Here is a 17,709-nt window from a genome sequence, read left to right as displayed (position 1 = left end):
CCCCAAGTGCCTCTTGGCCATTTGTCCATCCGTTCTCGATCCACAGGAGCATCACTTAGTGTAAATTTTATGTTATGGGATTCTTTAAGTAAAATGACTATAGTAGAATATACTAAGGTTCACTCATCATAAATGTACAGCTTGCTGAATGCTCACAAATTTAATGCATCTGGATAACCAGTACCCAGATCAAGAAAGATCAGGGAGACCAGAGGTAGTACAGTGGGTAAGTCACTTGCCTTACATGGAGATAACTCTCTTTAATCCCTGTTTAATCCCGAGGTTCACCACACTTGGTGATGTTGGGAATTGAACCTGGGGGCTGCTGCATGCGAAATATGTTCGAACAAGAGTGTGCAAATAGCCCTTCATACTATTTCCCCAGTCCCAGGCGCGGTAAACCTCCCTCTCCCCACTGCCCCATGCAGCACCTGTGTCTTGTAAACCCATAGTGCCTTCTGGAGTGACTGGCAAAATGCCTATTTTGATGAATTAATTTTGCTTGGTCTGATAGCGTATAAGTGGATGAATCATGAGCAGGAGGGCTACATTCACTCCTTGATATGCCTTGTTTCTTGAATGATCAGAGAATAATCACGTGTGATTATTTGTTGTTTTTTTCAAGAATTCACATGCTTGGAGGTAATGAGGTAATGCTTGGATAGCAAATAAATGTGGATATTCTGACCTGGTTATAAGTCTTCCTATTCAAAGGAAAGCTTATATGTATAACGAAAGATTTATATTATAATATAAAAGTATCATACTCTGAACAACAAAACACTTCTCTAAAATTAAAAAAAAAATTTTTTTTTAAAGTAACACTCCTTCCTATGAGTTTGCCTCCCTCCTGCTGCTCGTTAGGCAGTGGGGATGTGGATAGGCATGTTGCTTCCTTGGAAAACAGAATTCAAGTAGATGAGGCAGTGGGACATCTGCAGTATAGTGGCAGAAAGTATTGGCACTGCTTTATTCTGCTGGAGCTTTCTTAATTATCGAGAGCAGAAAAATCATGAAAATGGTTTTAAAATGTTCACCTAGAGGAGCAAAATAGCATGGACTTCTATGACACCACATGAGTAATCAGAAATGGTTTTTATTACTGTAGAAGTGAATGTTTCTACAACTGTTTCAGTGTAGCTGGGAGTGGATGGAACTGTTGTGATTTAGTGGTATGAATCAGCAAACTAAGTTATGGGACTGTTTGGGGTTTTTTAAAAAATGTATTTTTACCCTCTTGTTACTTTCAGTAAACCAGTGGTTCTTGACCCTGGCTGTATGTTAGACTCACCATGAAGTTTTTTAAAAATACCCAGATCTGGCCCCACCTCATTCCAGTGAAATGAATCTCTGGTTGGCCCAGGCATCTGGGGTCCAGGTAATTGTATTATGTGGTGGGGTGGCATTGAGGACAAGGGACCAGACTCCCACAGTTTGGCCAAACAAGACAGTGTTGTTATCAGATGCCTGCTTTTTCAACCCAGGTCAGTCAGGGTTCAGCCCCATCACCACCAAAGAGGGAGCTGGGGTATGCAGTTAGGAGCTAAAGTGTTGCTAAAATTAGAAAATGGATTCTTGGCTGCAAGCATATCAAACCCATGATGGCTTAGTCCTGGCCCAGTCCTAAGACCAGGCATGAAATCAGGGCTTTCTGGCTTTCTGATCATTCTGCACGGCAGCAGCAAAACAAATGAGTCAGATGCAAGGTACAGAAATGAGTAGAGTTGGAAGAAACCTCGGGTGACAATTCTCAGTAATTACCATGAGTGAGCTGCTGCTCTAAACTTGTAGATTTGAGGCCAGAGCTGTGTCTTAGTGGATTAAACACCACCACACCCTGCTCACCCTAAGCTTAAGGGGCAGGCCTCGCCCGGGGCGGATGCACTGAAAAGCTGGTCTCCTTTGGCCGTGATTCACCTTCAGCACCATCACCACCATATGACCCAGATTCGGAAGAATGCTCAGTCTGGGCCAAAGAGGAACTCTTATCCCCTGCATGTCCTTTTCAGGGAATGTGTGCTTCCTTCTGGTTGATATTCACATTAAGTTTCCATAGCTGTTCCCTTACCCCTCCCCACCCCACTCTCTTACAAAGCCCTACCTAAAGAAACCTCCAGAGTTTGAAATGAATGTATTTGTACGAGTTCAAGTACTTGAATATATGCTAATCAGAATGTGGAGGTATTAACTATGTTGAATACTCTTTTTTAATCATAGGAACATCACACTTTTGCACTATCTCATAACTATTGTGGAAAATAAGTACCCCAAGGTTCTCAACCTAAATGAAGAATTACGGGACATTCCTCAAGCAGCAAAAGTAAAGTGAGTGTTTATGATTAATTGAGTTTTTAAAAGAATCACTTGGACTCTTGTTTGAGGCGCTGCCATGGTTAATACTGCATTAAAAGGTCCTCTGTTTGCTTTCCCCTACAATGTGTGACATCAAGTTTAATCATATCCAAATTATTTGAATGATCCCACAATTTGCAATCGAAATGTAATACATTGACCCCAGCACATACCACTGGTGGCTTAATTAACACAAATTGCAGCACCAGTGACAACGTGTTCAGTATCCTTGAAGTGGGTATTTTGTTTGTTTGTTTCTGTTTTTGTTTTGTTTTTTGTCTTTTGGAGTCACATATGGCAATCCTGAGGGGTTATCCCTGGCTTTGCACTCAGGAATTACTCCTGGTGATGTTCAGACCATATGGGATCCTGGGATTCAAACCCTGGTCAGCCACGCAGCCAACACCCTACCTGCTATACTATTGCTCCAGCCCCTGGAGTGCAATTTTTAACTTTGCAAAACCTAATTTTTTTTTAGTTACTAGGGGATAGGAAAGGAATGTGATTTTACTGGTACTTTTAAAAGGCAGTTCTAAAATACTTGCATAAAGGAAGGTATGTGGCTAAGCAAATAAAAGACCTCAAGGTAAGGGCATTTGCTAGTTCTTTCCCCATCTGCATACATCCAGAAAGCAGCCACAGTCTTTTAATGGAAAGCAGCCTTTATGCAAATGAAGAAACTAAAAATAAAATGGCAAGTTGCCAAACTTTCACCACAAACTTCGCACCACTTCTCAGAGATGAGGAGTAGGCAGTTTTTCTTCAGCTCTTCCCTTCTCTCTCTCACCCACTGCCTCCTTCCCCTCACCCCAACCCCATTTTTAAACATATTTAAACGGCATCTTTTTGCAGTGAATTCAAAATGTATGATGATCAGCTAATTTTTTCCTCTCTAAAAAGGAAGGCAGTGGAAATTTTCTTACAACTGTAAGAAAATCTACAGTTCATTGAAATTTAAGCCATCACCTCATAACACTTATTATCAGAGCCTTAGTAAAAAACAGTGAACTACTGATGTAGAGCAGCTTACAAACGTGATCATGAATAAGCCAGTTTCTTTTACTTGTTCAAACAAAATGTGTCAGAAAACTTATTTCCACATAGAGTCATTTGCTTAGTGTGCAAGATTAAAGCACAAAATAATTTGTATAGATGGGAGATCTTTCTGGTCTGGTAGTTTAAACCAGACCAGATATAAGCCAGGTATATTTGCTGGCTGAAAAATAAAAATATACTCCCACACCTAAATTAAGTTTAAAATGCATTTGTCTCTCTGTACTGTCTTAATGCCTCTTTTATTGCATCTTAATATTCAGCAATTATCTTTTGCTTCCTGATATACTTTGTTTAGCATTATCACCTCAGGTTCCACTTATGTTGTCATGAAAGACAAGGTCATTTTTCTTTTTAATAGCTGAGTAATATTCCATTATACTTATATGTGATAGCCGCCTTTCTAGTCATATGTTGTTATAGTATTTAGGTGACTTCCATATCTTGGCTATTGTGAATAATGCTGCTATGAACATAGGGGTACAGATACATTTCAAATCAGTGTTTTATATTCAATGGGTAATACATGAGAGCAGCACTGCTGAATCATACAATGTTTCTAGTTTTAGTTTGTTAAAAATTGCCATACCATTTTCCTAGAGGTTACACCTTTTCACATTTCCACTGGTTCCTTTCTCTCCACACCCTCCCCAGCACTTCCTGCCCAGTCATTTTGAATTTGGTTATTTTGAAGGAGATTTTAAACTTTAAAATGATAAACTAGTTGGAACTCCAAGCGTAGCATCTTTAAGCCTGTCTTATATTTATTACGTGTAAATCCCAAATTGGTAACTGAAATGTTGCTACTGTCACAGCATGACTGAGCTGGACAAAGAAATAGGCACCCTGAGAAGCGGCCTGAAAGCAGTTGAAACGGTGAGTATTTGTTTTTGATTCTAATTCCTAGTCTCTCTTTACTAGCCCTAGTGCTTGTAAATTCCAGCAGATGAGTTGCTGGTTGCCTTGGTGTGTGGAATAAACATTGATTAAAAAAACAAAAACAATAAAAACAACAAGGAAGACACAAAGGCAGCTGTGTTTGGCCTGGCGGCTGGAATACAAGCAACAGGATGTCCTGGGGAGCTGCTGGTGTAAGAGCTAGGAAATAGGACCAGACGTCCCCCCCTGTTTTCTGCCTTTGAGACAGGACTCCTTAACATGGATTAGGCTCAAGGATGCCGCAGTGTTCTGTTGTTAAGAAGCAATTTTGGTCGTCCAGCAGGACTTCTGTTTCTGTGAGCTGGGCCTTTGAGAAGTATTTATTGAGCAGGTACTTGTGTGGGATCTGTTCTCAAGAGAGGAGGTCAAGGTGATTCAGAAACCTGCCCTCCTGGTGTTGTAGTGGCAGAAAAAATTCCAACCAGTGAGCACTCATAATGGCTCAGCCTGGCCACGTCCAGATAAGCACAGTGAGAGCCAGGGTGCCTTGAGGAGGACAATGGATTTAGGTTCATCCATCCAGAGCTCGGGGCGATGATTGGAGATGTTGGAGGACATTTCTCTCCTGGAAGAAGTAAACTTTGAACTGTGTCTGAGAAAGACGTTGTGGTGAAATTGAGCAGATGGGAAATATGTGGATTCAGGAGTAGGACTAGATGAGTTCAGGAATAGGAGAAGGGGTCGGTTCAGGAAAGCAGTACAAGTTCCCAGAAAGGGATTACAGGAGCACCTTTTTCTTAATGGTTCAAATGATAAGATATAGACTTAAAGCAAATATTAGGAGAGAAGACTTTCACCTAACCAAGTACTTATACTTGCAGTTATCCTAAGTTCTTTGCAGTTATCACTTTCATTGTTTAAAAGTATTAGAGATGATATTCTCATGAGTTTATACTGTAATGAAACACTTTGAAGTTGCTTTCATATTTCTGTCGTCCCCTTTCACCTACCCTCACTACCCCTACCCTGGAGACACTCATTTTCAGGCCAAAATACTAAAGTTCTGGTGATTTCTTCCAATCAGAGCAAGCTTCACAATTGATGTGTCTCCTTCTGCTAGTTCGTTTGATTTTCGTGGTGTAGATAATTGTCTTCCTTCTATCAGTGAAGAAATTGAGATCCAGGCCACTTAGCATAAAGAAGAATCAAACCAAACATCTGGGGATGTGGCTCATGTCATTCAAGGCCCTGGCTTTAATCACAGCACCATGTGCTCATGTGCTTTCCCACTACATCTCTCTGCACTCCTGGGTATATGTGTGTTACTAGCAATAACAAAAAACAAAAACAAAAAACCACTAGCAGAGTTGAATCTGAATCAGAACCCTTAATCCATGATCTGCTCATTTCTTCTTGTTAGTACTCTGCCAAAGAAGTTGAGGGAAAAAAAAAAAAAAAAACCAAAGTACCAGAGAGATAGTGAAGCAGGTAAGGTACTTATTTTGTATGCAGTCAAACTCCAGTTCAAATTCTTGGCACCAGATATAGTTACCCAAAACTCAACAGAAGTGATCCCTGAGCACAGAACCAGGAGTAAGCCCTGACTACTGCCAGATATTTCCCCAAGACAGAGAGGGGGACTGGGGGGGTGGGAGAGAGAAAGAGAGAAGAGAGAGGAGAGAAAAACACAGACTTAGATAAGTTCAGTGGTACAAAGCATAGTTGGTGCTAAGACTCTGAAATCAGGCAAACCCAAGTTCAAATTCTGATTCTATCACTTACCAGTTACTTGACTTTGAGCAAAGAATTAAAGCCCTCTGATTTATGTGTGTGTGCAGTGCCTCACTTATAGAGGTATCATGGGATTAAATAAGAAAGTATATGTGGCAATGGCTGAGATTAATTAGTGGAATTGTATTTGAGTCAGCTGTGTGTTCTTCATCTAATTAATAGAGATCATTGTCATCCCGTTGCTCATCAATTTGCTAGAGCGGGCACCAGTAACGTCTCCATTGTGAGACTTGTTGTTACTGTTTTTGGCATATCGAATACGCCACGGGTAGCTTGCCAGGCTCTGCCATGCGGGTGAGATATTCTCAGTAGTTTGCCAGCCTCTCTGAGAGGGGCAAAGGAATCAAACCGGGGTTGGCCGAGTGCAAGGTAAACATCCTACCCACTGGGCTATAGCCTAGCCCTAATTAATAAAGGATATAGATAATTAACAAGAGAGTAATACTCCTATCAGCCTCCTCACAAAAGCAAGAGTATAGAGAAAAAGAAAAAATGTAGCTGTTAACTATAGCCAAAGGCTATAGTTAAAATTCTACTGACCCAGATATCATAGTTGAGGAAGTAATTAGACTTGGCATAAGAGAAAAGAAGGAAAAATTGGAACACCAGCATTCTCAGCACAGAATATCTATAGTCAGATTTTCTTGCTTTTAGCCACACATCCTTTGAAATCAATTTGCTCTCCATTATTTATTTCATTTCTATTGTATCAAAATTCTAACCTGCTTACTTTCTGAAGACAGCATAAGAAAAATTTCTTTGGTTGTTGGTTAAATTGCTGGTTTTGCAGATATGTATGTGCATATGGGTATGAACTAGGTAGAGGGTGGAAGGGTAAGGGAGCTAGACTCTCACAAAATGTTTAAGGGCTGACCTTGATGTGTTTGCCATGCTGATTTATTCCATTTAAGGCATAAGGAAAATGAGGCTAGGTATGTCTGTCTGTGAAGCTCATATTGACATTATTCATTTCCTGTGTTCAAGGAGCTGGAATATCAGAAGTCTCAGAATCCACAACCTGGAGACAAGTTTGTATCTGTTGTCAGCCAGTTCATCACGGTGGCCAGCTTCAGCTTCTCTGAGGTTGAAGATCTTCTAGCAGAAGCTAAAGACCTGGTAAATGTCCACGCTGAACCTGAGTTTTGTTAACTTGGCTGCTACTTTCAAATAATAGACTCTAAGAGCACTTTGGTTTCTTCAATTGGTACCAATTGGAAACACTCAGTACTTTGAAGTATCTGCATGGTGTAAACCATAAGTACTGTGATAGGTTTTTCCTATTTGATACTGATTAAAAGTTATCTCTGGGAATCAGAAAAGTGCCTTGTGAAACCCAGAGGCAGAATAAAATGTGAGCTCAGGGATGACCAAAACCACATGCCTCAGTACCTGTAAATAGCCCACTCACCTGAGATGGTACTCAGGGTGATGGGATTTCCCCTTTTGAAATCCCAGAGAACTTACCAATTGAGATGCATTATAATCCACAGGCTCACTGCAACAGACATATTTTCCAATAAGACATTTCTTTTTTTATGATTTTTGCTATTTCAATTTTTTTTCATGTAGAGGAAAAGGTCTTCCTCTACACTTCTCTCATTTTTTTCCTTTCCCTAAATAGAGACATAATTATATACATGTATGCATTTTCTCTCATTTCTTCTCATTTTTTGCAAGTATTTAATCCCTAGCTCACCCAGTTACAGTCTTTGATACCGTCTGTCTCTCAGCCGCCACAATGCTCGTTTGCTCTAAAACTTGAATAGTGGCTGTCATTTTCCTGCTGTTAGCTGTTTAGTTATAGATATGAATTATTACTTATGTACGTGTATTTTATACAAACTGGTTAAAATTCAGCAGTAGTATTTGTTAGGTGCATTAGCTAGGAACCAAGGGCAGCTAGCAACTGATCACTCCATGACTAGCCCCTGCCCTTCGAACTTGAGTCCATGAGTTTGATTCTAGTGCTGCTCACATGTCCTGAGCAGAGTTCTGGCAGCTCAACTGTCTGGCATCTCCACAATCGCAATATGAAACCCCCCCATGAGTACCAGAGCCAAGGGTGCAAATACCTCAACCAGGCAGGTATGACTCCCCACCCTCCTCCCCCACTCACAACGATGGCAAAAGTAAGGAGGGACGAGAATCAAGGTACATTGGCTAATCTCCAGCTTCATGAAGCAGGTGGGAAGACAGTACCTGTTCAGTTGACTGCTGGGAGAGAGCTGCCCTCTGCTAGCCCATGATTGCCGCAGTCGACAAATACCAGCAGCCTCCACAGTGCGAGACCCGGAGCACCAGTGCATTATGTACTCACTGTGCTTTGGAATCCACATCTTGTAAGGGAAGCAGCTCCACCTGGATCTCAAGCCAGCCATTATAGTCCCCACCTCATTAAGGGCCCAAACAGTTCATAAAAATTAACTCAATTGGTAATTTGGGGTTTAAATGCACATTCACATAAAGCCTCCTTTTTTTCTTTCTTTCTTTTTTTTTTCCCCCTTAGTGTGGGAACTTTAGTCTGGGGCTAGTTTACTTCAGATTTCTAAGACTAAAATATACATGACTTCATCATCACTAGAATTCCTAGATAAAAAGATCATTCAGAATGGCTTGAAGTGCATGAACTTGAATGTTTTAGGAACTCAGTTAAGAAATGTCTATTGCTGTTTTGTTCGTGCCAGAACTTTTTGAAATTAGCTTATAAAACCATTTAGCGAGTGGGAATGCTGGGTAGCGTGTAAAGAATGTTGGGTTTTTCCCTAAAGAGCTCTAGTTTCTAACAGAGTATTTCCAAATAAGTAAAGCATTCTGAGCTGCCCTGCAGTAAAAATAAATAAATAAATAAATAAGTGAGCAGGGTTGGAGAGATAGTTCAGGGGTTAAGGCACTTGCTTTGCATGCTGCCGGCCTCAGATCAAATCCCCTGAATCACATGATGGTCCATGTGATGGTCCGTCACTGCCAGGGGTCTCTCCTGAGTACAGAGCCGAGCCAGGAGGAGCCCCTCAGCAATTCTGGCTGTGGCCAACAGAAAGGGAAGGGAAGGGGAGAGGAAAGGGAAGAAAGTTTTTGTTATAAATTTAAAGATATGAAGTAATCATTTAGGAAGTGTTATAAAATACATGTAACTTGATCAAGGTTATTTAATTAAAAAGAGGTGCAACAATTTCTTTAAGTAGATATTATTGAATACTTAAATAGCAGAGAATAAATGTCTACCTTAATATCAGAGAATATCTACCAAAATGTTATTGAAGTATTAGAAAAACAAGCAAAAACATGGACGTGAAAACTATAGTTGAAATATGAAGAGAGTTAAGATCTGAAAAATGTAGTTAGCTGATTGGGCATAGAAGGAGTGAGGAATCATTTGGCTTTGAAGCTAGGAAACACTATTCTTAGTAATTTATGATTAGGTCGTCCTTAAAGAAGTATTCTAACAGTTTGACTAGCATTAAATATTTGACTATTATAATAATACTGAGATTCCTGAAAATCTGAAAGACTCAATACTTTACTGAGTTATGAAGATAACCACCAGCAGAGCAAAACACAGAAATGATTAAAATGAAAAAATACTGAAGCTACCATTTTATATATCTATATATAATATAATTTTAAACTATGTAATACCATAGACAACACTTTGATGTTTGGTACTTTATTTTTCAGTTCTCCTTTTAAAAACAACTAAATGTTTAGTTGTTTTAAAAGATTTTCATTAAAATAATGAAAACTAAAATATCATTGAAAGATCTGATTTGCATTATGTCTTACATTTTGTTTTCCAAAGTTTTAATTCTAAAATAAATTTTTCAGAGGAAAATATATTCTCAATCATGAATTATCAGTTACATTGAATAGTCCATAATCAGCTGTTGTTTTCTAATTAATAATCAGCATTATTAATTAATAATTTGGCATTATTATATATGATTAAGTAAAACAACTGCTGAATCCCGTTTGCTTTTTATATTAACCATATGCACCAACATCATATTAAGCTATTTCAGAGAAAAGTTAACAATACAAATTTCCCTCTTCCTGCTGAGTTTTCTCTTAGTTTGTAAGTCTTAAATGCCCTGTCCTACAATATTTTTGCTTGCGATAGCACAGCAGGTAGGGCCTTGCATGTGGCTGACCCAGGTTCGAGTCCTCCATGCCTCTCAGAGAGCCGAGTAAGCTACTGAGAGTATCCCGCCCGCACAGCAGAGCCTGGCAAGCTACCCTTGGCATATTTCATATGCCACAAACAGTAACAAGTCTCACAATGGAGACGTTACTGGTGCCCACTTGAGCAAATCAATGAATAACATGGGAGGACAGTGCTACAGTGCAGTGGTGTTTGGGGGGGGGGGGTTGGGGGGATTTTTTGCTACAGTTAAGTTAATACAAAGTCATAGGAGGTAATTGTTGACACTAAGTGGAAGTGAAGTCTAGAAGAATGATGTCAAACGTCAAGGAGTCCTGACCATTTCACTTTAGAAGAAGTGGATAGGCATACTCAGAGAGACACATCCACATTCACTAAAATCTAAGGAGTTGTATTTATTTCAATGTAAGCCTTCATTGTTATTCCTACCTTCTCATGGAACTGAACTGAACTTCTCAAATTTTTTTCTTTTCCAGTTTACTAAAGCTGTAAAACACTTTGGGGAAGAGGCTAACAAAATACAGCCCGATGAGTTCTTTGGCATTTTTGATCAGTTTCTTCAAGCTGTGTCAGAAGCAAAACAAGAGAATGAAAACATGAGAAAGAAGAAAGAGGAAGAAGAGCGCCGAGCCCGCATGGAAGCTCAGGTAAGGGGACACTTCATCAGTCAAGTCTACCGCCTAGAAGTTCTATTGATGGACTTAGTCTTTAGACAATATTCAGTCTGGTTTGCTGGCCAAAAAAAAAAGAGAGAGAGATCAAAGTACTCTCTAGGATGCTACTGGGCACTTCAGTTGGTATAAAGTTTCTCTTGAGCAACTTGGCAGTATATATCCAAAGCTTTTAAAAAAAAAATAAAAATCCACACTCTTTGATCTAATATTTCATTTCTTAGAAATTATTCTAGAGAAACAATCAAAAATTTGTACAAAGAGAGCAGAGACCTTAATAGCCTCAATTTGGAAGCAACCTAATGTTTACCAAAAGAAAGTTGATCTAAATGATCTAATAGCTGCATAGTGGCATCTTTTCACAGGCCTTATAAGTTGTTTCTCTCTTTTTTTTTTTTGGTTGTTTGTTTTGGAGACTGAACCCAGTGGTGCTCAGGGCTTACTGACTCTGCACTCGGGGATCACGCTTACCAGACTAGGGGACCTTATGTAGTGCTAGGGATTAAACCCTTGATGGCTGTATACAAGGCTGTATACACCTACCCTCTGTACTGTGTGCTAGCCCAGAGAAGTGTCTTTAAAGAATATTTAGGAATGCAAGGAAGCTTAAAAAAATGATTATTTTATTTTTGTAACTTAACATAGAAAATAATAACAGTAGAACATATCCTCAAAAGATGCACACTTTCATCTCTTAGTAGTAAAATTAAGCCAATATCCCTTCTCTTTCTTATTATTTGAATTTTCTAAATTTTCTATAATATGTATTTATTTGCATTTTTGATAATCAAAATTCCCTTTTGTGATGATGAGGAGTGAACCCTGGGACTTGCTGTGCTCAGCCGCTGAGCCATATCCCCGACACAAAACTCTCCTGTAGCAGTATCCAAATCCAGTGGCTACAGGCTGAGCCTTTGGTTGAAGTAGTGCACTCTGATGACTTACTCCCTTTGTACCAAAAAGGAAGCCAACATTGGGGGGGTGGGCGCATTTAATATGATAGCTTTTGGTTTCCTAAATGAAAATGTGAATTCTCTCCTTACCGCCCTTGCTTCCATTTTTTTACAAGTTTACCTAGATTCTCTAAATGGTGTGCGTTGGTATAGGTTCCAGTGGCAAAGCATGGTCATCTCTCTTAATTGTCCATTATCTCTCTTAATTGTCCTCAGGCCCCAGTTACCCTTCTCGTGATACTGAAGGGAGCAAAAAGCTGTACGTGCCCATAACCCCTGGGATTTAAAGCGTATAGTCATCCACCGCCCCACGATCTCCCCTAAAACCCAAACTCAGCATTTGTCCCTTCTCTAAGAGGATGCTTTCTATTTGCAGCTCAAAGAGCAACGTGAAAGGGAGCGTAAAATGAGGAAAGCAAAAGAGAACAGTGAAGAAGGTGGAGAGTTTGACGATCTAGTTTCAGCTTTACGCTCAGGAGAAGTATTTGACAAAGACCTCTCTAAACTGAAACGGAACCGCAAGCGTATCACCAACCAGATGACAGACAGCAGTCGGGAGAGACCAGTCACCAAACTGAATTTCTAATTTTCCCTGAATACTTTTTTAGAAAACTCATTAGCAGCCCCTTTGAAGTGAATAGAACTTTTCATTACACTGCCTTGTAATTTCGCACAGTGGCAATTTTTTCTTTTTTTTCTGTGAGTGAATGTGTGAATGTATGTATATGTAAATGTATGTGTATATGTATATATATTAAAAAGTGTATATAGAAGTCTGGATTTTGTCTGGAGACCTATATGTAAGGTTAAAAAAAAGTCTATGTTAATGTATGTGCTCAGAAGCCTTTCATGTATGCATTCATATTGAGTGTGGTTCATTTTCTGTCCCTGAACACCATGTCTGTTCAGAAGCACAATACTATCTCCTGAAAGAGATGGCAGAGACATTCCCTAGAGTAAAAGAAAAAGAAAAAAAATTTTCTAAGAAATATTATATGGTTTCCAAGCTTGGTATGCTTTTAAATTCTTTTCATTGGTAGAGCTGGTATTGGAAACGTACAGAAGATAAATGGGTTTTGATAGCTGAGTGTGGTGCTGGAGGCATCACATCGGTAGTTGGCAGAATCAGCTAAGAAGTTCTGACATTGGTGTGGGGATGCAGTGTGTAAATGTGTATTGAGAACTCTGCACACAATCTGAATTACATAGAATGTCAACCAGAATTCTTTTATGTATTTAAAACTTGGACATAAACTTTTTTCCTATTGCTTTGAGTTTTCCGCTGAGCGCTCTTGATGATTTCTTTACATTACTTTTGGAAAGAACACTATTTATCTAAATGCAGTCTCTGTTCTTGTCAAAGAACAGAGTTTGCCAGAATATGTTTGTTATTCTAACAAAATAGCTGTAGAAGCATGGAAAAATTAAAATTTCCACCCAAGACCTAAAAAGAGGAATTCTCTGATGGGATAAACATTTAAAACATTTTTTTAATGGGGTGCCTTTTTTGTATTTTGTTTTATAGGACAAGCTGCATCTTCTGTAAATATAGGTTTGAACTAAAGGACATTTAGTGAATGCACAAAATGTTGACAACACCACAGAGATGCCAAGATCTATTTATCTCTTAAGCCTGTTTGAAGCAGTTTGCTGTTTATATGTTGTCATTTAAAATTGTGTGTCAGTAAAGCTACCTGTAAAATTTCAGTCCAAAAGATAAAGCTCTCAGGGAGAAATGAATAAAAACAATGAACATTAGAAAAGAAAATATAGATGCTTACCATTAACCTACCAACTCTTAATATCCTTAAATTATATGATATATAAAAAGGACTGTTAACTGTTACTTTTCTTTGTCTTTTTTTTTTTTTTTGCTTTATTTATTTGTAGTTGGGGAGGACGAAGGTTCTCTCTTTTCTTTCCATCAATCATATTGTGGTTTGGTTTCCTGTGGAGAGAGTAGTTTATCCTGTTGCACTAGACCATTATTAACTCACTAAATTAAGTTTTTCAGTCAATTAAGAAATATTTATTAAACACCTACTGTGTCCCAGGCATAGTAGGGTTACAATGGTAAGTAAGCAAGACAGTCCCTGCCCCCAAGGAGCTTGAGTTCTAATGGGGATCATACGGGGAATAGAATACCAATGTGTGCGCTTCATAGGAATTGTGCTATTTAAAACTCATTTGTATAGACTCTAATGCTTAGTACAGATGGCATGGTCTCTGTGCTATGTGAAAGCTGTGAAATAGTGCTCGAAGAGTTGTCAAGAGCTGTGGTTTTACTTTTTCCCCCCTCATTGCAAACTTAGTGACTGTCTGCACAATGTTCGGAAGAAAATGATTCAAGCCAAGAACAGTCACTAACACCCAGCAGAGACTGTGCTCCCCCTACCCCTAGTTACCAAGGTCTACAAATCTCCATGGGCAACATGCAGCCAGAGACAGCTTGAAAAGATGTGGAGATGAGGAGTGGGATATGCCAATGGTTGGTCTAGTCCTTACTTAACTAAAGTGCCTCTATGTATATTCTTTTCTATTTATAGCAGGAGAAATTTTGGTCTGGCTCAATTTTGAAACTATTTAGAATGTGGCTCTGTTTTACAGTTTAAGGAATAGACAAACGGAGTCCCCACAAAGGAGCAGGCAGGTAGCATGTCCCTGTGCCCTTGGCAAGCTTCCTCATTTTGATTTGATCATCCTGGTGGGCCTCCCTTACCATTTCCATTTTTGGTTTCTTTCTCCAAAAGCTGTGTGCAGGTAATTCTATGTGCCATTGTTGAAGAAAAATCTACTTTTTTAGATTGGTGCTGGTGTAAGTAGCCACTTTTCTCTCTTGGGTGTGTATTTTCAAGGTTTTTTGGTTTTGTTTTTAAATTAATGCCAAAAAAGAAAAAGCATTATAATTTGTAAACTTAATTTTATGTCTTGTATCTTATTAGCTTAGTAGTTGGAACCACTTAGTCTTTAGGTGCAAGACTGTTGTTAGAATACAAAGAAAAAAATGTTGTATGTGTTATAAGACTGTACATTTTTAATAGCAATATGCAATAAAGAGATGAATTCATTGGTTGTATGAATATGCTTTCCACAGTTATTAAAACAGCATTTTCACTTTTGTTCTTTCTACCATTAAATTGAAATTTTGCAAGTTGTTTATTAACCTGATATATACATACATACGTACAGGACCAAGAAGGGTATTATTCTCTGATGACAGCATTAAGTATGTCCAGAGCTTGACGTGTGCTACCTCTTCCTATAAACTTCTTATATAATTCTATATGCAGTATGTAGTTTTATTGAGGCTATAGGTGAAATTATTCAACTTCAAACTATTCAAATTGTTCAATTATTGTTTCGGTGAATAGTTAAAAAAATCATTTTTATGATCAAATCCTTAAATTTTGAACAATTTATTTTTGTAATACCACAAATTTGGAAAGTATCACTTGTACTGAACAAGGACTGTGTATTATAAATATTTTCTGAAGATCTTACCCATATCATTTTTACCATTAACTAAATTTGAACTGAAACTGCAAAAAAAAAATTGCCTTGTGATTAATAGAGTGCCCAAACTTCTTTTTTAATCCTTTTGATCTTTGAAATGTATTTATGATGTTCCTATAACCAGCTTCATTTTCATCCAGTTACTAGATATTGATGGTATCTAAAGGCTATTTTGTTTTCTGAAAGCTGGCATTTACCTAGAGACCCTTCTACATGGCAGAAAATTTTAATTTTTTAAATTTTTGTATTACTTTTTCAAAGTGTAGTTTGTGGTATGTGGTATACAGTATATGGTTACATATATAGTATATGATTACATATATAGTATATGGTTACAGTAGTGTTAATGTGAGAGGGCCGGAGCAGTAGCACAGCAGGTAGGGCATTTGCCTTGCACATGACCGACCTGGTTTTGATTCCTCCTTTCCTCTCAGAGAACCCAGCAAGCTACCGAGAGTATCCCGCCCGCACAGCAGAGCCTGGCAAGCTACCTGTGGCATATTCGATATGCCAAAAACAGTAACAATAAGTCTCACAATGGAGACTTTACCGGTGCCCACTCAAGCAAATTAATGAACAATGGGATTACAGTGCTACAGTCTTAATGTGGTACTAGTGAGATAGTGAAGGGGTTAAGGAGCCTGCCTTGCTTGATTCTGACTTGTTCAATCCTTGTCACCCCAGATAGTCCCCAAGCACAGTCAAGAGTGATCCCTGAGCACAGAGCCAAATGTAAACCCTAAACACTGCCAGCTTTGACCCAAAATTCCAAAATAATAGCATTAACATTTATAGTACTGATGTCCAGATTTACCACACCCCACCATGAACAAAGTGCCTCAGATGCTCCACCACTATTTCAGCCACCTTTATTCCTCTTCATTCCCTCCCCTGACCCCAATGCTTGATAATCTGTGTTGTAATCCCAAAGCCAAGGCTTTGTCACTGTTCCATACTGTTATTTCCTTGGTTCGTTTCTCCCTGTACAACAGATAAGTGAGATCATCTGATCTTTGTTCTCCCTCTGACTTAATTCTGTTTTATGTAATACTCTCCAATTATATCCAAGCTGTAGCAAACTGCAAGATTTCATTTTATACTACAGAGTACTCCATTGTGTACATATACCACATTTATGCATTCATCTGCCATTGGATATTTCCATATCCTGGTTTTTATACTAAGTGCTGCAATGAATTTAGTAGGCATATATATCTTTTGGAACTAATAATTTTGTGTTTGGGGTGGGGAGGTAGATGTCAAGAAGTGAAATCACTGGCTCTTTTGGGAGACACAGGCAGAACACTCCAGGACATGAGCCTTATAAGTATCTTCAGTGATTTGACTCCGTTAGCAAAGATAACAAAAATAGATAATTCTATTTCAAATTAAAAAGGTTTCGCATGGCAAAAAAACTCCATCTAAAATATAAACACTATTGAATGGAAGAAAATATTTGTAGACAGTACAAGAAAGAGGCAATATGGCAATGCACAACAACAGTGACAAAAGAAAAACAATAACCACATTTTTTTTTTAAATGGTGAGAACCAGAGTACTGGTGAACTTGAGGTTACCAACAGCAAGAGGCCAATGGGGTGGGGAGGGGCATTGGTAGGGGACACTGATAGAATGGGGGTGGGAAGCAGACACTCTGATGGTGGTTGTGGTGTTAGAAATTGTATGCATGAAACCCTATCATTCACAGTACTGTAAATCACAGTGCTTTAAAATACATATGTATATATACATATAATTAGGACCTTGGGGCGGGTAGGGAATGGGCAAGATGAATAGACATTTCCCCAAAGAATTCATACAGTTGGTCAGTAGACATATAAAAAAAAAAGCATTCATCATCACTTATCAGAGAAATTGAATTTAGACAACAGATACCATCTTACACCAGAGAGAATGGCATGTATCAAAAAGAAAACCAATGTTGGCAGGAATATGATGAAAAGGAACCCTCCATTCACTATTGGTAGAACTATCTGGTTTAGCCTCTGTGGAAAGCTATGGAGATTCCTTGAACAAAAAAAGAATAGAAACTTACAAAAATCCAGCAAATTTTATATCCAAGTTCACAACTTGGCCCATTGTTTACCTGCACATATGCTATGTGCAGAACCATATAAATCCTCAGCTTCCCTTAGTATACTAATAGAAATCACCGTCACTGTCACTGTCATCCCATTGCTCATTGATTTGCTTGAGCAGGCACCATTAACGTCTCCATTGTGAGACTTGTTACTGTTTTTGGTGTATCGAATACACCACGGGTAACTTGCCAGGCTCTGCTGTGCGGGTGAGATACTCTCAGTAACTTGATGGGCTCTCC

At 38.8% G+C, this 17,709-nt stretch overlaps 1 protein-coding gene across 3 annotated transcripts in view; it reads left to right on the top strand.

The window, feature by feature from the left end:
• The window catches only part of DAAM1 (dishevelled associated activator of morphogenesis 1), a 184,233-nt gene extending 169,302 nt beyond the window's left edge, over positions 1 to 14,931 (top strand). For all 3 annotated transcript variants that reach the window (XM_004601784.3, XM_055131678.1, XM_055131679.1), the window contains 5 exons: positions 2,218 to 2,325; positions 4,221 to 4,281; positions 7,060 to 7,191; positions 10,708 to 10,878; positions 12,232 to 14,931. In XM_004601784.3, the coding sequence (XP_004601841.1) occupies positions 2,218 to 2,325; positions 4,221 to 4,281; positions 7,060 to 7,191; positions 10,708 to 10,878; positions 12,232 to 12,441 (682 nt within the window). In that variant the 3' untranslated portion in view covers positions 12,442 to 14,931. The remainder of the gene's footprint in view (positions 1 to 2,217; positions 2,326 to 4,220; positions 4,282 to 7,059; positions 7,192 to 10,707; positions 10,879 to 12,231) is intronic.
• Positions 14,932 to 17,709: the final 2,778 nt, after the last annotated feature.

Source organism: Sorex araneus, chromosome 3 (genome assembly GCF_027595985.1).
Source record: "Sorex araneus isolate mSorAra2 chromosome 3, mSorAra2.pri, whole genome shotgun sequence".
Classification (NCBI taxonomy): Eukaryota; Metazoa; Chordata; class Mammalia; order Eulipotyphla; family Soricidae; genus Sorex; species Sorex araneus.
The sequence above is the reverse complement of the archived record's forward strand: the minus strand, read 5'-3'. Positions and strand labels throughout refer to the sequence as shown.